General features: G+C 39.1%; 1 protein-coding gene across 1 annotated transcript in view; it reads right to left on the reverse strand.

Moving 5' to 3' along the window:
- Positions 1 to 4,292, reverse strand: part of LOC129528286 (uncharacterized) — a 31,510-nt gene extending 27,218 nt beyond the window's left edge. The window contains exons 1-2 of the mRNA XM_055368193.2: positions 3,700 to 4,292; positions 457 to 574 (exon numbers count right to left, since the gene is read on the reverse strand). Coding sequence (XP_055224168.1) covers positions 457 to 574; positions 3,700 to 3,960 — 379 coding nt within the window. The 5' untranslated portion in view covers positions 3,961 to 4,292. The remainder of the gene's footprint in view (positions 1 to 456; positions 575 to 3,699) is intronic.
- Positions 4,293 to 21,405: the final 17,113 nt, after the last annotated feature.

A 21,405-nucleotide genomic window follows, 5' to 3' on the forward strand; every position in this document is an offset into this window, starting at 1 on the left:
CTTAATACAAGTATGAGCTAACTGCCTGATTCATCCATTAAAATGTCCCCATCAAGTTTTTCAATACAACAGTACTCCCCAACCCCCCCGCCCCCGCAACTTATTCTCTGGGGATATGTTCCAAGACCCACAGTGGGTGCCTGAAGCCATGGATAGTACCGAACCCTATATATACTATGTCTTTTCCTGTGAATACATACCTTTGATAAAGTTTAATTAGTAAATTAGACACAGTAAGAGATTAACAACAATAGGACAATTATAATAATATACTTGTAAGTAAAGTTATGTGAATGTGAGGGGGGCACAGTGGCTCACGCCTGTAATCCCAGCACTTTGGGATGCCAAGACGGTCAGATTGCTTGAGCCCAGGAGTTTGAGACCAGCCTGGGCAATATGGCGAAACCCTGTCTCTACAAAAAAATACAAAAGTTAGCCAGGTGTGATGGCACGCACCTGCAGTCCCAGCTACTCGGGAGATTAAGGTAGGAGGATCAACTGAGGCTGGGAAGTCAAGGCTGCAGTGAGCTATGATTGGGCCACTGCACTCCAGCCAGAGCAACAGAGTAAGACCCTGTTTCCAAAAAAAAAAAAAGTTATGTGAATGTGGTCACTCTCTCAAAATATCTTATTGTACTGTGTGCATGGATAACTGAAATTCACAAAGCAAAACTGCAGGTAAGGGGGGACTACTGTAATAATTTTAGCTGCCATTGATTACTGTTGTCTAGGTTCATTATTTCATTAGCGAGTGGAAAATAGTGATTTTCTAATTCTTTAATTTTTTCTGCATTTATTTTGCATGATTCTTCTATATAAAGAACGACTGTATTCCTCATCAACTAGCTGATTAGCCTGAGTTCTAGTCCAAGTAGGGAAAGACAAGAGGAATGCTTGAGATTTTTCCCTTAATTGATACACTTTCAGAATAATGAGTTGGTTCCCTAGCAACCTCCAAGGTGATCAATGAGAGTTTTTGTTTGTTTATTTTTGAAGTATCATTATGAACTCATCAGTTTTCATATATTTGATAAGTTTCAATTCATTATAGTCATTATCATTTTTGATGCTTAAACTGTCCTATCTGTAATCTCAGGGGAGACCCTCCAGGCTTGATCTGCTTTAGAAAAGTCGAATAATGGCCGGGCGCGGTGGCTCATGCCTGTAATCCCAGCACTTTGGGAGGCCAAGGCGGGCTGATCAAGAGGTCAGGAGATCGAGACCATCCTGGCTAACACGGTGAAACCCCGTCTGTACTAAAAAAAAAAAAAAATCCAAAAAATTAGCCGGGCATGGTGGCGGGCGCCTGTAGTCCCAGCTACTCGGGAGGCTGAGGCAAGAGAAAGGCATGAATCCGGGAGGCGGAGCTTGCAGTGAGCTGAGATCGCGCCACGGCACTCCAGCCTGGGCAACGGAGTGAGACTCCATCTCAAGAAAAAAAAAAAAGAAAAGTCAAATAACCCTGGCAACTGAGTAAAGATGGCGCACTGTGGATTTGAAGGGTAACAATCGATGATGGAATGCTGATCTTCTTCCTGGTCTCCTTTGTGTGAGTCTCATACACACTCTAAAAAAAAATCAACTATGAAGATACTTAGTAAATCTAACATCTTTCCATTTCTTAATATGGTGACTCTCAACCCTAACTTCACAGTAGAATCCTCTGGGGAACTTCTAAAAAATGCTTCTGTCGGGAATCCACCCCATGAGGTTGAGATTCACTCCTTTAGGTTAGGGCATTGATATGCTTCAAAAACTGCCCAGGTGATTCTAGTGTGTAGCCAGGACTGAAAACCACTGTCTAATGCATCTATCATACCTCTGAGATGTTTACTTTTTTAAAAAAACAAGCCCTGGTCTTTTGCCTTCTGCAGGTAAGAGCCTAACATTGATCGCACATGGAGCAAGATTAAAAGGATGCCTCATCATATGTTTTCTTGCCTCCAGATTCAACGAGGATTCTGCCATTAACCACATTACCAGAACTGAATTAAAAAGCAAAACTGGCCAAGTGTGGTGGTTCGTGCCTGTAACCCCAGCACTTTGGGAGGGTGAGGTGGGTGGATCACTTGAGGTCAGAAGTTCGAGACCAGCCTGGCCAACATGGTAAAACCCTATCTATGCTAAAAATAGAAAAATTAGCCAGACATGGGGGCATGGTAGCACATGTCTGTAATTCCAGCTACTTGGGAAGATGAGGCAGGAGAACAGGAGAATCACTTGAACCCAGGAGGCAGAGGTTGCAGTTAGCCAAGATCACTAGAGACACTGTCTCAACAACAACAAAAAAGCAAAGCTACCATCCTAACCTAACTCTAATGCCTTTGTTTGTTATCTGTAGTCCACATCCAGCCTTACCTTCCTGGCCTTGCTTCCTTCTCCAGACTTTGTTTACCACTTTATAACATTTGTCTACAGGAAAATCTCCCTCAATAGATTGTATGGGGGGTTGCGTCTTATTCACCCTTGTAGTCTTACATTCTCATCATGAAATGGAATAGAGATTTAAATACAGTTAACATTTAGTAAAGTTTTCTTTGGTGCAAGAAAATTACCAGGATAATTCTGTTTTATTTTCTACTCTTCCCCTTCATCCCTTCAGCCTGTTGAAGTCTACTGGATAAGTAAATAATTTATAAATTTCCATGCTTTTTATCTGCATATGATTTATATAAATATTCATTTTGCTTCAGTTTGTTCAGTAAAGGCCTCTGGGTAAAGAATTCCAAATTGTATAAAGACATATAAGATTTAACATGCATCTCAACTTTTAAAAGTTTCTCTTTTTGAATATATCTAGTGATGATAAAGGTAAACAGGTGTTTGAAAACATACTGTTGTGAAGTACCAACCTGGCAGAAAACCTGTAGCATTTATAACGAGAACATAATCCAATTGAATTTGTAATTAGCACTTTTGAAATGTGCTCATTATTATTGTTATTATTAGCTACAAAATGATGCAGCTTTGGCTCACACCCATTGGAATTTTAGGGTGTGATTCTAGCCAAAAAGCAGTCAGTATAGAACCCAATAAAAGAACTATGTTGCAGATTTTATAGAAGTCTTTTCATGTTAAATATCCAATGGGGGCTATCAATTAGATGTAAATTATTTACTGTGTCAAAGAAAATTTTCACTTTTGGAGATGCAGATTTTTATGAGACATAACCTAATGATTTGAGAAAAGTTAATACACCCATGCATGGAATCTACTTGGGAAGTAATCCTGGAAAAAATGAATAGTCATGGTTGAAGAGACATATCACAATGGAGTGGAGAGAATTTTAGAATTCAGAGACTTGTTTCTATTGAACTTCTAAAGGAAGCTACTCCCAGCACTTCTCAGGCCATAGAAGGGTCTGACTGACTTTATCCCTGGTAACTCCCACAAGAAAAGATTTGATTCCCAACCAGCTTGTAGTTCCCTTCATTAACAAACATTTATTGAATCACAGTGCACTGCATTCAGGGCTGCTGAAGAAATAGGAATGATTTAGTAAATTGGATATATAAAAATAGGAGGGGATCTTGGAGACAATTACAAAGCAACATGTTAAGAGAAAAAGCAATAATTGTGAGCTCAGTGCTAATTATTAAGGGAAGGACCCAGAAAAGGTAATAAGGTATGGGCCAGCTAGTGAGGAAGAGATTTATGGAGAAGGTTCATTTTGATTCAGATTCAAAATAACACTTTTACGTTATTGGTAGGATGGTTAGGAGATGCTCTTTCAATAAGAGAACTGACACAAGTAAGGCATGGACTTGTTACCATTTGAGCCTTGGGTAGGGATGTCCAACCTGTTGATTTGATTAGAAAAGAAGAACTTGCTAGGCACTGTGCTTGGCACATGGTCAATAAGTGTTTGTAGGTGCCCAATAATAGTAGATACTCAAAAAGTATTTGAAGGTGCTCAATAAATATTAGAGAGTCAATGACTTTGACTTTCCTGTCACTCATATGCCAGGAGGGTGTATAAATAACACACTAAGAAAATCTGACTTCAAGCTTCACAATGACTTAGTCCAACTCCAGACAAGATGTACCCGTTTAGTTGCAGTCCTCCATGGACCTTACTCCAGCCCATCTCTGCTCACTTATATTACCTAGTTGACTCTGTATGTCTTTGATTGTATGATTCTGGTCTGGATAGAGTAGACAGAATGTATGATCTAAGCTTACCCATATGATCATAAGCCTAGATGTTGGGAAGACAATGACAGTTTCAAAAGAAAAGAAAATAAGCAGTTATGGAGGCCGCCTTGCCTTTCAGATAACTCTTGAAACCAACCCAATAGTCCCACAGGCAGTTTTTTTCTTTTCCTATAGTAACATAGAAATGGACTCTTCCGGTCTTAAAGCTTGAAATTCACATTGGTTTTATCTGAGTTTCTTTGTAAGGAAAGGGCCCTCAGGCCTTTCAAAAAGTGTCAAAGAACAGAAACTCATCATATAACCACATCCAGCCAATGGGATGTCAGACCCCTCATTCATCATGATTGCTTCATGACCCCTCCCTAATTCCTGTTTTCCCATGCATAGTCACATTTCTTCCCTGCTGTAGAAACCTCTATTTTTAGTTGTTCAGGGAGATGGATTTGAAACTGATCTTCCATTTCCTTGGCTGCAGCACTCGATGAAAGCCTTCTTCTTTGGCAATACTCATTGTGTCAGTCATTGGCTTTCTGTGTCAGGGAACAGCAGGACCTAGATCGAACCCCTGGCATTTCAGGCACACTCTTGCCTCAGTCTCAGAGGTGGTCTCCTGCATGCCATATCGCTGCAGAGTGATTTTTGTCTCTCATCTGACCCACCATAGTTCTTTTCTTTCTTCAACAGTTATTGAACTCCTATTTACCAAGTGCATTCCTAGAAAATAAACAAGACAATGGAAGCTTCAGGGATCTCAGAGTTTTAAGAGGTGAGCCAGTGGAGGGATCATGTCTGTGAAGAGCTTGCTTGTACACAGATCTCTCCCCAGAGATTCTGATTTAATTGGCCTGATGTGGGGCAGGCTGCTTACATTTGTTCCCCATAGCAGGTAATTATAATTTGCAGCCACAGTAGAGAATCATTGTGGTTCTCAAGAGTGGTCTTCAGACCAGCAGCAACAGCATCTCCTGATAACTTGTTAGAAATGGAGATTCTCAGGCCCCACCCCAGCCCTACTGAATCAGAAGCTCTGGTGCTGCAGAGGAAATAAAAAACAGTGCTATGTATTTCAAGAGGCCTTGCAGGTGATTCTGTTGAACACTGAAGTTTCAGGATTACTGAGCTAGGGAAATTGGCTCTGTATTGAGATACTAAAGAAAACTTCCAGGTATCCTCTCTTATACCATTTTCTCCATGAAATCCTAATCTTATTCCTTACTATTTTAATGATCTCTTTAGAACATAATATATTTCCTATTTTTTTCCCTCTTATTTATTTCCATACTATACATATATTAAGGGCCTGTAGGATGCCAACTTAATTCAATCCCAACTTACCAAGTATTCATGTATGAACCCAATCGTGTCATAGGCACATTATGGGACTGTGGTTACTGAAGGCTGAGAAGGGTAGGAGAGAGGGAAGGATAGAATGAGGCTGGTTAAAAAACACACAATTACAGCTAGATAGGGAGAAAAAGCTTTAGTGTTCTATAGCACTGTAAGGTGACTATGGTTAACAATAATTTATTGTATATTTTCACATAGCTAGAAGAGAGGATTTAGAATGTTCCCAGTGCAAAACAATGATAAATATTTGAGGTGATAGAAAGGCTAATTATCCTGATTTGACTGTTACACATTGTGTGTATCAAAATACTACTCTGTAGCCCATAAATATTTGCAATTATTATATGTCAAATAAAAATATTTTTAAAAGAAAGCTCAAAAAAGTGAAAGTACAACACAGAGTTCCTGGAGCCTTTGAGGAGCTAGGAAATGGAAACCAGGGCACTGTCATAGGCAATGTGCTGGTAGGCACTGCAGGAGCTCGAGGGAAGAATGGAAACTATGGGAAATATGGGAAAAGCAATCCTGGACAGCTTCAAGGAGCAAGGCAAACTTGAGCTCAGCCTTCAAGCATGGGTAGAATTTGGACTCAAGGAAGGACACAGGGAATATTAAAAGCAAAGAAGCTCTTTATGACTACCAATGAAGACATTAACCTGACCAGAGAGGAGGATACAGAGCTGAGAGATGGATCGGCCTTCCCCGTGGAGCACTCTGAGACATGTCATAGCTCACTGACATCTCGCAATACAGGTCAAAAAGGTAGATTTTTATTTCACTTACTGTAAATGTGAGTTAGAGCAAATAGGCTCCTGATGGTTAGCTGGGCTGGCTACTTTAGCCTTGCAGGAGGCAGTGTATTACAATGGCAGTAGATGTTTGGGAGTCAGATGTGTAATTTTGGCTTCACTACCTACTGGGTGTGAGGCTTAACCTCTCTGAGTTTTAGTTTCCTCTTCTGTACAGTAGGGTTAATACATTTTCCCTAGGTCATTTCTAACTTTTATATAAGCTCACAAATGTAAAACAAAAAACTGTATGGTAGGATATTTCTAGGCAAATCAATGTATGTTATGGTCCCTCTTGCTTTTCTTTGACTTAAATGGAATCAATCATTGCACTGGATAAGAAGGGAAGCAGTACTGGTTAAGAGTGAACACTGTGAATTTGGAGGACATGTGCTGGACCTCAGCCATACCTGTAACACATTGGGTAACCTTGGACACACAACGTGACCTCACAGAACTCCAGTTCCCTCTGTCATAATCTGGAATGATGATATCAATCAAGTGAAGCAGCTATCACAGGGTCTGGAACATAGTAAGTCCTCAATAAGTTCTAGCAATTATTAAAAAAGGAAAGGCTGTCTGCTCATAAGATACAGTGCAAACAGGTGATCTCAGAAGGGGGTTTGTGCCTCTCTAGGAAGGAAGTCTTATTGTGGACATCTGGGAGCAGGTCAAGTTCTTCACCTCTGCTTCTTTTGAAGCACCCCGCCCGCATACTTCCCATTAGAAACTTTGCAATCTGTTTTTCAGAAGAGTGGTCAATTATTGACTCAATATTAGAAATGCTGCTCAGAGTACATAATGGCTGACCTGGGAATATCTCTTTAGTTAAATTAACACCTACAAAAGGCTCCAGGCTTGCCACCAAACCAATGCTTTAATTTTCTTTCTAACACCCAGGTCTGTGAAAAAGGAAAATGGTCAGAAGTCAAAAGATAAATCTCATCTCCAAAGTTTCCCCTCTTTCCACCCACCCCCAAATCCCTCCTATAGCCCCAATCCTCATTTCGATTATATCCAAAACCTTAAATGGAAGAATCCAATTAGCTGTCACATTTTACAGCTAATTTACAAATCTCTTAAAAGTTCCGAGTTTAGCTTTCACATTGTTCCGTGGACACCATAAAAATAAAGGCACTGAGAAGTCTTTGGATCCTTGCTCTGCTGAAGCACTTCCTTTCCATATTTTTTGCTTCTCATTTTACTCATTACCTTACACGAAGCTGCAGCTCTCAGGATGACTGCACACCCACTGTAAACCTCTATTATTGATCATGTACTTACATGGTTGGTGGCGTTTTATGTAAGAGGAATAAATGATATAGTTGTTTCTATCCATTAAACTATACTGTTATCAAGGGATTGAGAAACTGCCCTGAACATGGCAATTATTTTCGGAGGTTCCGTAATGTTTAAATATAATTGCCTAGTAATCTTATATTTACTGTGTGGTGGCAAAGTACAGCTAGCTTCATGTTTGCACCTTATAAAACGTAAGGACGTTTAGCGTGCTTAATTCTCCGTTGTCTTCCTTCTCCTGGCCTTTCTCTTTCCCAATGCTATATCCCCAGACATTGGACTATGAGACTTCTAGATAATTCCCAAGTACTGTAATTTTCTTTTCCATACTACCTCATCCTTGGAGATCAGTAATTTCCTACTTAGTATGATGTGGGGCTTCCTAGGCTCTGGCCGTGGGGAAAGGAGAGCTGGGGTCTCTGAGGCACAAAAGACTTTGCATGATTAGTAGAGCTCTGAGAATCAAGGAAATACGCCTGGCAAGCAAACACCCCAGCCCAGAAGAAGCTTAATTATAGTCAAGGGAAACTAGTCCTTCCTTAGTGGCAGTCGCCTCTGCCCACGTGCTTGCACATGCGTGTGCACACGCAAGCACGAGCAAACTCTCATGCATCGTCCATATGTGAATTCTTTTTGGAAGCTCATTTGCTTCTTCTCACTTCCTCCCCTTACTGGGTCCTAACACGGGCACATTTAAACCCTATCCTTTCTATCTTCAGCTCCCCAGACGAGCCTAATCTGACCTTGCTTTAATTTTTTAAGCCATTGGTGGAGAAAGCCTTGAAACTTTTCAAGACCAAATGATACAAATAAAATAACTGGGAGCTTGCTAAAATGAGGCCAGGAGCCTTTTAAACTTTTTACTGAAGTAGAATAGAGCCCAGGATTTTTAGACGTTGTCTGTTTCTCTTTGAAGTTGCCAGGAGTTTGCCAGTGAGGTTTTAAATGCGCTTCTACTACTGACTTGCAGGAAGAGATTTCTAGGCTTCTCATGCTACCTCTGATGATTGCAATATAGAATCCAAATGTTTGATTCTTTCTTTCTATAGGATTTGACTTTTCCAACCTGTGAAGGAGGAAAAAAACGGGAATAATATCTTGTTCTATTCCCATAAACAAGATACACAAGGGGAGCCCAGAAGACATGGTTTGGCTTAGGAGAAAGTCGGTTTAGGCTTCAGTGCATTTTAGAGCATCCTAAGGGTGCAGTCTTGTGCCTGCTTTTCCTCATTTGAGATTCAAGGTGTTCTGCCTGGCTGGCTTTCCAGCCCCTGGGAGGCCGTCTGCTGCTGTTGGCCCACAGTCAGAGCACACGTACCTTCATTAGCCAAATCTTTGTTCCCCTTTGTGCTTCTCTTCCTCCAACTTAGTAGAAAGCAGCTTTGGAATTTGCTTCTGTTTTTCGCATGCTGACTTACAGGAGCAAGGCAGGGTCCTGGGTAAGCAAATGGACTCTGGAGTCAGCTGCTTGGGTTCCCGACCCCAGCTCCTTTTTTTTTTTTTTTTTTTGAGACGGAGTATAACTTCACTCTGTCGCCCAGTCTGGAGTGCAGTGGTGTGATCTTGGCTCACTGGAATCTCTGCCTCCTGGGTTCAAGCAATTCACTTGCCTCGGTCTCCCAAGTAGCTGGGATTACAGGTGTGCACCACCATGCCTGGTTAATTTTTGTATTTTTAGTAGAGACAGGGTTTTGCCATGTTGGCCAGGCTGGTCTCAAACTCCTGACCTCAGGCTCCTTTCTTTACTGAACATTTTATTGTAGAAAAGCCCCTTATCTTCTCTGTGTCTTAGCTTTCCCATTTGAATGTTGAGGGTCCTGAAAACAGTGACTTCTAAGGGCTATTTCTTGTGTGAGTTGATTGAATCAATGTGTGGGAAAGGCTCAGAACACCACTTGCTCTGATTCCTGAAGGTCTTTAGACTGTCCTTGGCTCACCACGTCTAGATGGATTCTATCTCCACTTATCCATTCTTTTGATCTTGGTGACTGCCTCTCTTCATAAGCCTTATCTTCTCTGTGCTAAAACAATTGATTGATTGAATCATAATAATGACAAGCATAAAAGCAGTGACGCCTTCTCCCTTAGCAATGGGGAGGTGGAGGGGCCAAGCCAAGTGGTCACTTGCTTGCATTTTTCACATTATTAGTGATCTTACATGGATTTGGGTTGGTTTTTCAGGGTTGCCTTTCCTACATACTACTCAGTTCTCTTTTTTTTCCGTATGCAACCGTACCCCATAAGGAGCTTCTTACCATGAAGCTCCATTACAGTAGGGCAGACCTGGAAACACATGCTTTTGTTCCACACTCCCCCACTTTTATTTTTGCTTTCAGAGAGTCTGTGAACATTTTCCAGGCGAATCCACCCACCCTGGTAGAGACCCTCAAGGGACCAGGAACACAGGATCCAAGGATAGGGCAGGAAAATTCCACCTCAATCCCTCTCCCAAAGTTCCCTATTTCTCCTCCCCTATATTCTAACTGTAGGCCTGCTGAGGCCCCAGGGGTGGGATAGTGCACTTAAAGCCTTTAAACCCATCAAGATTAAGGTGTTTTTTTTTTGCTGGTCAGCTGAATTTTTCTTATTCTGTTTATTGGGTGGGGGGTGGGGGGAAAGAGGCTGTTTTCTAAAGGGATGAAGGAATAAAAGAACAAGAGTGGGTATGGGAGAGTAAGGATAATTTCACTGTTGTCTCAGAGAGTTGAGTCTCAGGGCTGGTAAATTCTCAAATTCGACACTGTATTATGACATAGATCAGCTGTTATTTTTTCAGTCTCAGAGGAAACCTTGAGGAATCTCATTCCTGCAATTGTATTAAATTATCTGCCAATATTGTCTTTTCCACTCAAAGTACTTTCATTGAAACATTTGGCATGGACTGCAGAAACAGCAAAATCTCTTTAAAAGCTATTGTTTCTCTGAATGTTTGGTTTACCTTTTGGTTCCACAATAAAATAACTTAATAAATGAAGGGTGAGTGGAATTGTTACTATAGCAATCCCCATAGTAACATCAAAATGCCACACACACTCGTGCTGCAAGCCCTGGGCTTTCTCCTAGTCCTCCCACACTTCAGGTTCAGCTTCCCAGGTTAAGCTCTGATGGCTTAAGATGTAAGGATATTATATTAAATCCATTTTATTTCCATCCCCAAGAGTTAATAGACTCACAAAATACCAAGAATTTTTATCCACTTCTATCCTTTGCAGAAAAGTCAGAAGTGAATTTTCTATGAGCTTGACAGTATGTACAAACTGCTTGCATTTGAGTTGCTCTTCCAATTTTAGGTCTGTCCTTAAAAACAATAACAACAATAAACCCAGTCAAGGCATGAATTGCTCTTTGTTGATTTCCATAGTCTTACGTAACTTACATGGGGCAGGACTAGGAGAGGAAACATCTTCAGAATGCAGCACTGTGGGAACACACATGTTTTTAATCTCCTATTTTCCAGAAGACAGCCAGAAGGGATCCCCAAGAGGTCACTTGGAAAAGCCTTTTGCCACCTGGTAGAGTTATAAATCGATACTCTGATTAAGATTGCTGTTATTAGGTTGAATGAATGACTGAGAGGCTACGGAAAAATTTAATGGGAGGCAAAAGCTGATTTTGAACATCATGTCGTATCTTTATATAATAGGTGGTCATGCATACATGTAAATATGTATATCACTGTTTGTGCATATTTAGCACAAATTTATAAACCAGATGCTGAATATCAAATAGTAGATCTGTGTATCCTGTTTCTTAGCTCGTTGTATCTTGAATATTAATACTCTTACCCTAAAGGCAGAAACTACAATTGGAAAGTGATTGTGTTAAATTCAGAACCGGTGGGGCTATAAAGTTTTGCAGCCTGGAAAACTCAGTGAGCTTATTTCCCAAGAAGAAAGCTTCACTAGATAGAGAGGAAGAAAATAAAAAATAAAGCACAAGCCATAAAGAACAGACAATTCATAAAAGAAGAAATATGATCATTAGTAAACATGTGAAAAACATCCAATGTTACTACTAAGCAAAGAAATAGAAATAAAAACAAGCATGGTAGTATGTGGAGAGGGGCTTCTACTGCTGCTCTGGAGTCAGCACTAGGCCCACAGCCAAAAACAACAGGTGCTAAGTGCTCAACGTGTAAAAGAACAGCCAGACCCCAACCCCGCATCATCATTATATAAGCAGAGGACTGGAAAGGAGGCATGAGGGACAGGATCAACCCTGGGAGTGGTCAGGCAGTGTGGAACTGTTACTCACCCGAGGTCACTCCCTTTTCTCCCAGTGGGCAAGGGAGAGGCTGCCCACTCTCCCCCAGCAGAGGAGCTTCACAGATAGTCACCCATTGAGGTTGAAGTTGCAGACTGGTATTCACTTTCCTGGCTAGAACTCTGCTTCTGGATGAATAGGCTTTCTGATCTGCTGCTGTGCCTATCTAATTAGGGATGAGAAATGCAAGAAAGTTACAAGATGGGGTGGTCGAGGAGCAGCCTGCACTTCCACCAATGGGTATCCCCAAGGTTGCACACATTTCTAGCGAGTCATGAGGACACCAGAAACTGTAGCTAGTATTCACATGCTCAAAAAGCCTGCCCAATGGGTGAGATGATTCCAGTGATGGAGACTGAGAGGAGATACAGAGATTGAGATTAAGCCTGATTTCCCAGAGCAGGGAAGTGTGTCAATGGGAGCTCTAAAAGGCCAAAAAGACTACATCAGTCCTTGGAAGAACCAGAACCTCAATGCCTGCCATGCAGAGATATCAATGTCTGCTTAGTCTAAATAAGAAAAGTAGTAACACCCCACAGGAAAAATATTGCTTTTGTGTCCATATAAGTAGAATGTACTGGCCGTATTCCCTCACACTCCCTTTCTCTGATACAATTGCTTCATGGATATACCTACGTTGAATTGAGATTGCTCAACTAACCTGTCATATAATGATGAGGTATTGTTTGCCTACTGAGCTGTCGTTAACTCTTTAAATACCTAGATTCGTGAGGATGTAGTGAAGGAAGACACACCTGCTGGTTCAAGTGTACCTTGGTTCATCTGTTCTGGAGGGAATTTTGTCAATTACATGTTTAAAAACTCTTAAAATTTGGCATGCTATTTGATGTAGTGACTCCTCTTCTATGAATATTCACTAAAAATCTAATCAGAAGCACAAATATATTTAAACAAAAAATATTCATTGCATCCTTATTTATAAGAATAAAAAGAGGAAACCTGAATTTCAAGTTGGAAATGACTACATAAGTTGTGATGTATCCAAATAGTAAAATACATGCTACCATTAAAATTGTACTTCAAAGACCATTTTTAATATTTTTGTGCAATGCTCATAGAGTGTTTAGTAAAAATCAAATAGGATAAAATCTGTCATACATAAGAAACAGAAAGGAAGAGTAAAAACATATCTAGTAGCAGAAGACATGTATATATCTGGAAATCCCAAAAAACTCAATGGAAAAAGTACCACAAGTGATAGAAGAATTTAGTAAAGTAGTAGATAGAAAAAAAAATTATCATAAACAACCTTCATATATACAAACTAAAAGTAGTTAGAGGATATACAGAAGATTTATTTAAGATAGTAGTAATGATAAACCTAGGCATAAAAAGAAACAAAAATTGTACAAAATCTATGTGAAGAAAACTAAAAACACTCCTGAAAAATGTAAATGTTGACTTGAAGAAATGGAAAGTCATACCACTTTTGTGGATAGACAACAGTCAGTTCTCCTTTAGTTAATTTATAAATGTAACATCATTCAAAAATACCATTTAGAAGAAAAAATAAGCTAGAGTAGTCAGGAATTCTTGCAAAAGAAGAGCAATGAGTTTGGGAAGGGTTGGCTATATCAGATATTTAAGTACATTATAAAGCCTTTATAATTAATACAGAAGGATATACACACACGAATAGATAGATCAATGAATAGAAATTCCAGAAATAGACCCAATTGCATATGGAAATTTAATACACAATAAAGGTGACATTTCAAATTGGTGGTGAAAAGATGGACTTTTAAATAAGTGGTGTTGGGATAAGTGAATAGCCATATGGAAAAAGATAAAATTGGATCCATTTCTCACATTGTAAGCCAGGATAAATTCCAAAAGACTCGGAGATCTAAATGTGAAATAAATGAAACTATACATGTCTGAAGAGAAGACATGGATATTTTCCTCCAATAGCTAGGATGAGGAGAACTGTCTCAACTACTTATCAAAATCCAGAGGCATTAAGGAAAAAGTAAAACTTGATGGCATTAAAAAAATACGTTTGCAAGGAGAAAATACTCTAAGCAATGTAAAGAAAAATGACGAATGGGAAAAACTGCAACTTTTATCACAAAGGTTGAACATGTCTAATATATAAAGAGCTTCTAAAAATAGAGAAGAAAAAGACTGCAACTTGGTAGATAAATGGGCTAGGGAAATGAACAGACTGTTTCTTAAAAAAGAAAAGCAAATGGCTCCTAATTATAATATGCTCAGCCTTGCTCCTAATAAGAGAAAAGCAAAATATAATATCCTGTCCATTTCTCACATACCAGATTGGCAAAAATCCAGAAGTTTGGAAAATATACTCAGTTGGCAAAGTTGTGGGAGAGCAGGCACTCTCTTACACTGCTAGTGGGAAGCAAAATGATACCACATCTGTGGAAGGGAATTTGGCAATATCTAACCAACTTACATTTACTCACTTCTAAGACTCCATCATAAGGACACACTGGCAGACGTGAAAAGAGAAATGCCACCCAGATGCATTCTATATTCACTGCAGCCCAACTGTAATAGTAAAATATCAGAAATAAACCAAATATTCACCCAGAGGGATCTGTTTAAGTAAACAACTGGTGAATCCACATGATAAAATACTATGCAGTTGTAAAGAGGATTTAAAAATCTCTACAAAACTGCATTGGAACAATCCCAAGGAAAAAGCAAGGAGGAGAAAGTGTTTATGTTATAAAACCATTTATCAAAAAAAGAGGAAATGCTAATATAGACACATATTTGAATAATTGTATTTAAGAAAATTATGAGATAATAAACTTTAAAAGGTATTTATCTATAAGGAAAGTAAGCGAACAAGGTAGAGGTGGCTGGACATGAGCTTGGCTTATCTGATTATATCTTATTTTGTTAAGGGGGACTTTTGGAAACTTAAAATATTTTTACACAATTATAGAGAAGTGTTTTTAAAAAGTGATCATTAAAAATCTGAAGCAAAAGAAATTGTTTTTGAGTTGGTAGCCTAAATATACCAAAAGGAATTATTTCAAATGATGTTAAAACTCAAGAATGTATTTTGTCATCCTTAGGGTGATACTGTTCGAGAACAAGAAGAACAGCAGAAGAATGTTAAATTGTTTTATGTAATTATGTTAGTGATGATAACATTGATACTATTTTTCTGCGACTGTATTTTGTGTGCTTACAGGATGAAGTAGGCTATTGACCAAATTATTGTTGCTGCATCTTCTCTTAAAAATATTTTCCAGGTCTGTACGATAAAAATTACTAGAAGTAATGTCAACACAATAGCAATTGGTACCCTTAACACACAGATTGTGGTTTCTAAATATCATACTGAAATAAACAGAACACGATTTCATGTCTAGGGTAGAAAATAAACAGTATGGATCTGGAATATTTTGTCATTCTGGAGAGCAATGATGCTATCAAGGATAATGGTCATGTTAAAAGGACTCAGGAGACAACTTCAAGAGATTCCTCTGGCCAAACATGGGGCAGTTTAGTATCACTAAGAATAATAGGTGCAACCCATTGAAAACACACAAAACTGTATTTACATCTATAAGTTCACAATGATATTAAACACAAAACAGAAGAAAACAAAAATTCATTGGAATCCCCCTTTGGAGGATTCTATGGAGTCAGCTCAATATGTTGAAAACTGAAAAATGAAAGGAAAGAATCAAGCATTTATCTTGCCTTCCTAAATGAAATTCATCTCAAAGTCATTAGATAGTTGATTAGAATGTTTTCTTTTAAAGAAGCATTTAAACTATATATATAAAAGAAATTATAAAATTAGAATATCACCATTTTGTAACCATTAATGGATTGGGCAATGATCATCAATGGTCACTAATATTACAAAAACAAATAAAGAGAAACAAGACATTATAGCCTCTCAATAAGAGTGCTGCACAATTCTTCCTATAAAGTGTTTTAGACAAAAATCAGAACTCACATAGGATCAAGACTCAGGGATTCTTCACTCTTTTGTGCTCCAAAGGGCTTGGGCAGGCTAGTGAGTCCAATTGAACCCCTTTTGATAATAATATTTTAAAGACATAAAATAAAACACAAAAGTTGGTAAGTGTATTAGTCCATTTCACACTGCTAAAAGGAATATTCAAAACTGGGTAATGTACAAAAGGAAGAGGTTTAATTGATTCACAGTTCCGTCTGAGTGGGGAGGCCTCAGGAAACTTACGATCATGACAGAAGGTGAGGAAGAAGCAAGTACCTTCTTCACAAGGTAGCAGGAAAGAGAGAGAGAGAGAAGGAGGAACTACCAAACACTATAAAACCATCAGATCTCATGAGAACTCACTCAGTATCATGAGAACAGGATGGGGGAATCTGCCCCCATGATCCAATCACCTCCCACCAGGTCCCACCCTCGACACCTGGGGATTATGGGGATTACAATTTGAGATGAGATTTGGGTGGGAACACAGAGCCAGACCCTGTCAGTAACTAAACTCAATTATGTTAAATACAGTTACTCAAATAATAGAAAAAAATATGTATGTGTATGTGTACACACCTATATAAATGATACACACACACACAATATGTTGGGGCTTCTTCATCAACACATTCAATAATCAGATCTAAACGCAGGTCCAATAGCTGCAATAATTTTGAAGTCATGGTAAGATGAAACAATATTTAGGTATATCTTGCAACAGTTGGAATATGATAGGAAAATATGATTTCTATTGATGGCAAAGTCACATACACTATTAAAATTACTGTTGTTTTTTGGCTAATTTTTTAATTGAAGAGCATACTAAATTTTAGTTGGAAGTTAGTAAAAATAAATATGTCATTTTTTCCCCAAGTGTGTCCCTGAATTATATTCACGAATTGTTTGGGGTCTGCAGACCACAGATAATTAGGTCTAACTGCAAATTTACTGGAAATACGGGGGATAGCAGAACATGTTAAATGATACCCTGATTATTTAATTTATCAAAATCCAAGCTGTGGGAAACTATGACAGGCAAATAATCTGGTTTCTTCAACAAATACATCGTAAGGGAAAACTACTAATGGATACAAAAGCTTAGAGATTAAAAGAGACTTAGTGAAATACAACCAGTTGTAATCTAAGAACATTATTAGGATCTTGATACAAGCAAACACACTGTAAAAGATTACAAAACAACTGATAATATTTAAACACTAACTAGATATGAATAATACAATTACAATTTTGTTAATTTTTTTTTTGAACTGGAGTCTTGCTCTCTTGCCCAGGCTGGAGTGCAGTGGTGTGATCTTGGCTCACTGCAACGTCTGCCTCCTGGGTTCAAGCAATCCTCCTGCCTCAGACTCCTGAGTAGCTGGGACTACAGGTGCACCACCACATCTGGCTAATTTTTGTATTTTTAGTAGAGACGGGGTTCTGCCATGTTGGCCAGGCTGGTCTCGAACTCCTGACCTCAGGTAATCTGCCCGCCTTGGCCTTCCAAAGTGCTTGGATTACAGGTGTGAGCCACCATGCCCGGCCTTAATTTTGTTAGTTTTTAAAAATTGTGATAGTGGTATTTTAAAAGTGTTATTACATTCTAGAGATACATACTGAAATATGTAAAGATGAAATTACATAATGTTGGAGAACAGGGATAGGGTTCTAACTTTTTTATGTTGTTCTTTTTTTGTGTGTGTTTTGCAAATTTCCCATACTGATTGAGTAGTCTTTTATGATCATAAAATGATTATATATATTAAAGCCTGTATGTATATGTGTGTGTGTATATATATGTATATGATATATATGTATATGATATATATATATATATGACCTTAGTTCATGCCTTTGAGATGTATGTGTATGTGTATGTATGTGTATATATATACACATACATACACATACACATACATCTCAAAGGCATGAACTAAGGTCATATATATATATAATTTAAACTTTTGGTAACCTCCAGACATGCAACTAAATGTAGCAGGGAGAAGTGAGGGAACTCTTGAGAGAGAACTTAACCTAGTGGAAGATGGAATCAGAAAAAAAGCCTGGCTCTTGGAGAGATAAGGTTTCCATGTGGAGACAGCATGAATGTTGTGACTCAGATTTGTATTTGTCTGTGGTCCAACTCAGTATGGATCCATGTCTGAGTCCTGTGGGATGGAAGGTGATTAAGGAGAGTGGAAGTAAGATGAGGTGTAGTTAGGTGGACTGAAAATTCCAGAGAACATGGCACCTGCCATTTTGGACCCTCACAGATGCCAGTGCTTCTACAGCATTGGAATCTGTAAGGAAACTTGAGGGAGATAGCTGCAGGCTGTGAACTCTGGAGGATGCACTGTGAAAATTGTGAGAGATGGGCAATGAGAAATCAAGAGGAAGCCCCCATGTAGTAGCCAAGAAAACTTGTCTATGAGCATATGCAAGATCTTGTCTGGGTGAGAACTTTGCAACAATGAGAGGTTTTGTAATTGAAGGTGAGTGTGATGAGAGGTCTATAGATAAGATCTCATGGCAGATGAGAGGACTTGTGTGTGCTTTAATGCTCTTATGACATATAGATTGTAACTTTCAATGCTGTAATTAATCTGCAAACTTATTGAATTACATAGAAAGTAGAAAATCCCTTTGTTTAAATCAGCTGGGTCTGCCATAACAAAATTCCACAGACTGAGTAACTTAACAGAAATTTATTTCTCATGGCTCTGGAGGTGGAGAATCCAAGTGTTGGCCAACTTGGTTTCGGGTGAGGGCTCTCTTCCTAGCTTGTAGACAGCTGCCTTCTTGCTGCGTCTTCACATTTCAGTAAGAGAGAGCTCTGATGTTCATTCCTCTTCTTACAAGGAACCAGCCCTGTGGGATTGGGGTTCTACCATTATGACCTCATTTAACTTCAGTTACCTCCTAAAGGATTATCTCCAAATACAGTTACATTAGGGGTTAGGGCTTTAACATGGGAAGAGATACAATTCAGTCCAAGTACCCTTCAAGAGCTCAGCATACAGCAAGTGAATAATAAGCGCAAATGGTAAATTTTTACTTATTCATGGCAAAGTCATATCACCCACATAACAAGGGAGTTTGCCCCAAAGAAATATGACAAGGGCCCAATGCAGTGGCTCATGCCTATGATCTCATCACTTTGGGAGGCCAAAGTAGGTGGATTGTTTGAACCCAGGAGTTCGAGACCAGCCTGGACAATATAGTGAGACCCTATCTCTACAAAAAAAAAAAATTAGCTGGGCTTGATGGTACATGCCTGTGGTCCCAGTTACTTGGGAAGCTGAGGTGTGAGGACCACTTGAGCCCAAGAGGCCAAGGTTGCAGTGAGCCATTATTGTGCTACTGTACACAAGCCTGGGTGACTGGGTGACAGAGCAAGACTATGTCTCAAAAAAAAGAAAAAAGTATGACAAGAAACAGAGGCTTAGAGAAACTCAGTTATAAGGAGGAATCCTTGAAATAGGGGATGGAGAAAAACTGCATAGAACAACATGAGTTCTAATCCCAAATAGCCTGCCTAATGCCTCCTAAAAACTCTGGAGAGAAATTTGGGTTCTGGGTGGGTTATGATACATAAAAGGGAAAAATTTCTAAATTTAAAAATATCATTAGCAGCCACAAAATCAACAACTCCATCACCTCGAAGGCATCCTTGCTAAAACAAGCTAAGATCCTTATGTAAAATACTACCAATTGCCTGTAAGTAAATAATCAGTCCTCTACATGGCAGAGGTGTGATTTCTCTGAAATAATAGACTCTCCTCTGGAAGTGGTCAGGAGCAGGATCACTGGGAATAGAGGCCCACGTCATAGAACTAGATGGGTACTTGGTGACTTTCTGCCCAGCAATGGAGCTTCTTCTGTTGGTTTCTTCTGGGGTTGAAATCACTGGCTGCTTAGAGGGCAAAGTAGAGACTGGGATAGATTGAGCTGGGGAGGGGAGTAACAAAGGTATGAGAAGCAGGACAGAGATACATGATGCTCTATATCCAGAAACACTAGCACTCATATCACAACATATTAAAGTGTTAAATGGACCTAGTTTAACAAGTATTTATGGAGTGCTTCCCTTATGCCAAGCCCTGTTCTGGGCTCCAGGGATGTAGTGATGAGCAATACAGACAAAAATTCTCATCCTTCTGGTGCTTACCTTCTAGACTACTTCTTTACTGTTTAGTTATAATTTTGCTACCAAGTCTTGGAAATATGCTAGAACTCAACCCAATTACCCATGAGGCTCACCTGAGGACTGCAATTGCTTCTTTGGTGACATAATCACAAAACTGTGACAAAATACTAAATTAGGATTAAAATGCTCCAGAACTTAAAGTTGGCCCCATAGCAAATGGCTGACTTTTTTGGCTCCAACCTTGTAAGTCAAGCATCAGTCATCATTAGCCACATTCACTTTGTAAACTTGTCAGTTTCCAGTTTATACATGTGCAAAACCAACATTCTCATAGGCATAGGTTGTGTGCATTTTGTTTGTTTGTTAACCTTGCGTACATTGGGAAGGGGTCAAGCTGATCATTTTCCAACCTGTTTACATACACTCCTGTGCTGGGATGCAACATGCCAAGTCCCATCCAGTATCAGATGCTCACAAAGCCCCCTGGGAATCCAGAGTCCTGTGTTTATAACAGGAAGCATCGACCGCAAATACACTGAAGTCACACTACAAACATCCTCAGAGCTGTCCTCAGGGTTCTTGTTAGAGCTTTTGTATAAAGGAGAATGCCTTATAATCATCTCCTTTACTTCTAGAAATAATCATGAGGCCCAAAACACTTCCTGAATGAAAGAGAACCTGCACTGAATTTTGTTCTGTGGTGAATGGTATGGTTGCAGTATATTAGGATCTGGCAGAAATTGCAGAATTTATTGCCTATTTTTGTTTTGCTGCTTAATGGGATGTTTTGCACATAATAGGTTGAGTCAAAGAATACATAAATATAGTAGATTCTTATTATTCATGATAGTTATAAAGTCCAAGTCATTGGTCTTTGCTCTTAGGGGAAATACAGGGTCATTCTCTTAGGGGAAATACAGGGTTAGATTCCTGCAAGCTACAGTTTACAACATTTTTGTCCACCAGTCAATACATAACCTTGTTTCATGTGTGTTTCTGTTTAAAGACACCTTATTTAATATATGTTGTTGATTCATTAATATTGAACACATGGCCAAAATCACTATAACTCATTCCTAAATGATGCTTATCTAACACATATTTTCTTCATTAGGTACATCCCAGCCTTCTTGCACATAGAAACACTACACAGCACTTCAGCTGTATGTTTGGGGGCCATTTTAAACAGCAAAATCATCAACAGGAAGCAGAAAATTGTAAAAATTGTGGCACTAAATAGACCATGTAAAGGACACATGTTTGCAATAAGAAAGCTGAAACAAGAAGGGGGAGTGTCACCTTATTTGATCCAGCTAGAAACGTGAGTGTGAGAATTCAGATTTTTCACTGTTCTGACCATGTTCATGAGTAATTGCAAAAGTACCTCCAGTATTGATTTTGGGATTAGAAATAAATTTTAGCGAGTAGGCAAATCCCCA

Source organism: Gorilla gorilla, chromosome 17 (genome assembly GCF_029281585.2).
Source record: "Gorilla gorilla gorilla isolate KB3781 chromosome 17, NHGRI_mGorGor1-v2.1_pri, whole genome shotgun sequence".
Taxonomy (NCBI): Eukaryota; Metazoa; Chordata; class Mammalia; order Primates; family Hominidae; genus Gorilla; species Gorilla gorilla.